Here is a 3,821-nt window from a genome sequence, read left to right as displayed (position 1 = left end):
CCCTGTTTGTGCATCAAGGCTGCACAGTGGAACAGCTCAACCTTTCTGCAGCATCTTTCACAGTCATATTTGCTTTGCAGATGTGCAGCTTCTTCTGAAAGTTTCCAAGGTCTTCCAGATTTCTTGTTGACGTTCAGTTTCCTGTTCTACTGTAAGCTAGAAGGGCTAAATATCTTTTTATTGGCTCCCCCTGCTTTGTTGGAATCAACTTTATTTTAAAATCCGTAGTCAGCTGCCTAAAGGAGCCAGTAGTTGTTTAGTATTACCACAAGCTGATCTGACCTTTTGACCTTTGATTCTGCTGAGGCCTAATAAGGTAACAAATTAAAGTGTGCACATGTCACAACTGATGATTTATTTTAAAATTTGTGAATTAATTTTTTTTAAAGATAATGAAACAAAGAGTAACATAAAATACTATTTTTTTAAGCTATTTTTTTCTTGCAGTCAATCATCATGATTTTTTCTTATAAACGGGCATTTAATGTGACATACTAAATAGAAATGCTGATCAAAAAGTGTAGTTTCCACTACATTTTTGCTGTCATTTTTTTTTATTTCACAATTACACCACAAACAAGTTTGAGATAAATACATGTGTGATTCATCTTTGCAATCATTCAAATAAATTAATTCATTTACATGTAAGTGACGAGAACAAATTCATAAACATTGTAGAGAACATCAAAAAAAACATCAATATTCACATAAAATGCAAAGAATAAAAACAAATGCAATACATGAGATGTTCTGCAAAGTAGTGAATCAAAAACATCCAGAAGGGCCGATGTTTCTACGCCTTTATTCAGCCACAATGCCGCACAGCTCGGCTAACTTTGTGAGGCAGCGTTCATCCTCCAGCAACGTGACAGTTCACTCGTCTTACTTCACATCCTTCATTTGTGGAAACGTGTGTGTTTGCTGGGTGGAGCTCGAGCTGTCAGCGGATGGCGCAAACACAAGGTTACCAGAAGGTGAACAGAAGATTCTCATGAAAACAGCTAAATTTAGGGAGGAAATGAACACCTTTTTTTTTCTTTTTCTTTTCAGCATGCTACAAAATGTACAGTACTTAGAGATGATTTTATTCACAGATATTTTAAACAGCGTAAATGTGTCATAATCCTGTAAGTGTTTGTGTCTGGTTATTAGTGATCCCAACAAATGTCCAAATGGGAAAAACATTCACAGAGCAAACCAGACAAAGAGCTTTAGGTTTGGAAATTGTCTTCTCGAGTGACCACAAATATTTTCCAGGTGTCACGTCTCTGGAACACTCAGGAAATCAGTGTTTTCTGGGTGTTTTTGTTTCACAGTCCTGCTCCAATCTTCCTGTCACCTCCGCCGACTTGCACGCCCTCCAGCTCATCATCAGAGAAAGGGCTGTGGGGATTGTAGCCAACATCGTTGCTGCGCTTCAAGAAGTCCGTGGATCGTGGCATCCCAACTCTGTTACCCATAGCAACAGGAAAACCATGCTGGGCTTCTTCCTCTTCTTCTTCCTCCTCGTCCTCCTCTTCTTCTTCCTCCTCCTCTCCATCCTCCAGGCCGAGATCTATCCCCCTGTCGTCCGGAGTCACAGCTCGTCTGCTCTCGTCAGATTTGTCAGTGGCTGTTTTTCCTCCGCTGCGTAGTCGCTCCGTGTCAGACTGGTTGGAGGCTGTCGCCTGCTCCTTCGCCTTCCGGCTGCGCTTCCACTTCATCCTCCGATTTTGGAACCAGATCTTGACCTGCCAAGAGCAAGAAAATACATTTGAAACACAGTCACACATATAAAGTATTGTCCAGAGTTTGTCTAAGTACATATTTGTACTATTATATCTATCATTTGTAGCTGTACAACACAATTTAGTTCTAAAAACTGACAGTAAATTTTAAACATTTTCTTTGTATCTGCCTCAAATGACAGTGCAGAACTTCTAACACAACTCAAAAAAACTATAATGTATAAAATAAGATATTTTAGGATGACTGCTCATACACTGTGTCTCCTTTAGGTATCAACAAAAACAATGCAATATAAGAATTCTTTGGTTTGTGCTGTGGCCTTCGGGGATGTATCTCTATTTATAACAAATATAATTCCATTCTAATTAATTACCACAACCAGTGTCATAAAGGAAAATGACATGAAAGCACAAACCATTTGCCTCTTACACATATAAATATATGACGGATTAACAACACACATGTGAGACAGTCGCAGATGGTCACAATAATAAAAAAACATACTTGGATGTATTCTGATTCCTCTTTTCTAAAATTATATGCAAAACATTTTTAAATGTCGGTCAAAATCTGTTGAACAAATATTTGTGGTATTAAGCCCATGCAAAGCATTCCCCCAGAAAAAATGCACTTTGTTGTAAATGAATGCTTGTTTGATGGACTGATTGTAGTTACTTTCAAGGCTTTATACTCGTATTTGTTTGTTTTATTCAACGTATTTACAAAACTGTATTCGAAATGTTAGCAATTTCATAATTTCATCCTTTTTCTTGCTTATTCTGGGGGATATTTTCTGTTATTTTCTGTTGCTGTCTGTCTGTAAACTACTGTTATTGCTGCCTGTTGGCCAGAACACTTATTTAAAATGAGATTTTTAATCACAGAGAGGCTTTTTCTGGTTGAATAAAAGGTATAAACATGGCTATAATTTCTGGGAGGTCTGGAAGTTGCTTACTGAACTCTGTTAAAGTGCATTTATGCCATACAAACACACTGAATGAGAAATGTTTCTGGCCTGCAGATGCAGCCAGTTTGAGAAATGAAACTAACTGTCAGGTCACTTCAGCCTGGAGAATGCAGCATATTAAGAGGAGCTGTGCTGTATAGGGACCGGTCTGTCTTACCTGTGTCTCAGTCAGCATGAGCGAGGTGGCCACTTCAAATCGTTTGGGTCTGGACAGGTATTTGTTAAGTTTGAACTGGTTCTCCAGCTCCAGGAGCTGCTGACTGGTGAAGGCGGTGCGGGGCCTCCGACATTTCCCCAATAGGCCGGACTGAGGGCCCGCTGGAGGGGGAAAAGCAGAGTTATCAGTCTGTTTGGGGCTCCATCCAATACAGATTTACAGTTATTTCAAGACAACTTATTTCTTATTTGATATCAGCCTTCAGAGCTTCATGGATCTACTCAGCTCATGGAGGAGCTCTGGGTTTATCACACAATGACTGCACATTTTCTGTAATATTCATTTCAACTCCAAGTCTTAAATAAGCCTCCACTGCCACAAGTCTTATTTATATAAATCCAAGGACATGAGAAGTTCAATGTAATGCTGTGGGAGGGAACAGGCGCACATATGCCGGCACTCTGTGGCCATCATTAACTATAATAGCTTTACTCCAGTTTATTGTTGACTGGTGGGGGGGGACACGGTAGAAGCGGGCGCAGAGGCCATAAAAACACAGGCATGCCATTAACTTAATGAAAATTCAATGAAGGCTTTTGGGATTTTATTGATGAACTACAGAACGTTTTAGGTGTTTGTTTATAGTTTCTTCGTCACACAAAGACAATTTTCATCGGGTTGGCGTTTATAGAGAAATAAATGGGCCAAAATTAAAATATGACACACAGATAAGCAGTAAATCCGAGGCTGGTGCACTGTAAGGGACGATGCATGGCTGTTATTGAGGAGACACACTGTAGCCAACATGTAGATCTCAGACTTCACCTTGATTAAAATATTGCACAACGCCTGGCTTGAGAGGAAAAAAAAAAAAAAAAGGTTGTAAATTATACTGGCCTGATTTAGGAGAGACATAAAAGAATCAAGAAAACACAAACAGTGGCCGCTTGTGTCTGCTTTTTAGAATTA

General features: G+C 39.3%; 1 protein-coding gene across 1 annotated transcript in view; it reads right to left on the bottom strand.

Annotated features, from left to right (window-relative positions):
- Positions 1-1,310: 1,310 nt before the first annotated feature.
- Positions 1,311-3,821, bottom strand: part of mnx2b (motor neuron and pancreas homeobox 2b) — a 3,241-nt gene continuing 730 nt past the window's right edge. Inside the window, exons 2-3 of the mRNA XM_008292560.1 lie at positions 2,853-3,013; positions 1,311-1,730 (exon numbers count right to left, since the gene is read on the bottom strand). Of these exons, the coding sequence (XP_008290782.1) occupies positions 1,311-1,730; positions 2,853-3,013 (581 nt within the window). The remainder of the gene's footprint in view (positions 1,731-2,852; positions 3,014-3,821) is intronic.

This window comes from Stegastes partitus, unplaced genomic scaffold, assembly GCF_000690725.1.
Source record: "Stegastes partitus isolate 25-593 unplaced genomic scaffold, Stegastes_partitus-1.0.2 Scaffold817, whole genome shotgun sequence".
Classification (NCBI taxonomy): domain Eukaryota; kingdom Metazoa; phylum Chordata; class Actinopteri; family Pomacentridae; genus Stegastes; species Stegastes partitus.
The sequence above is the reverse complement of the archived record's forward strand: the minus strand, read 5'-3'. Positions and strand labels throughout refer to the sequence as shown.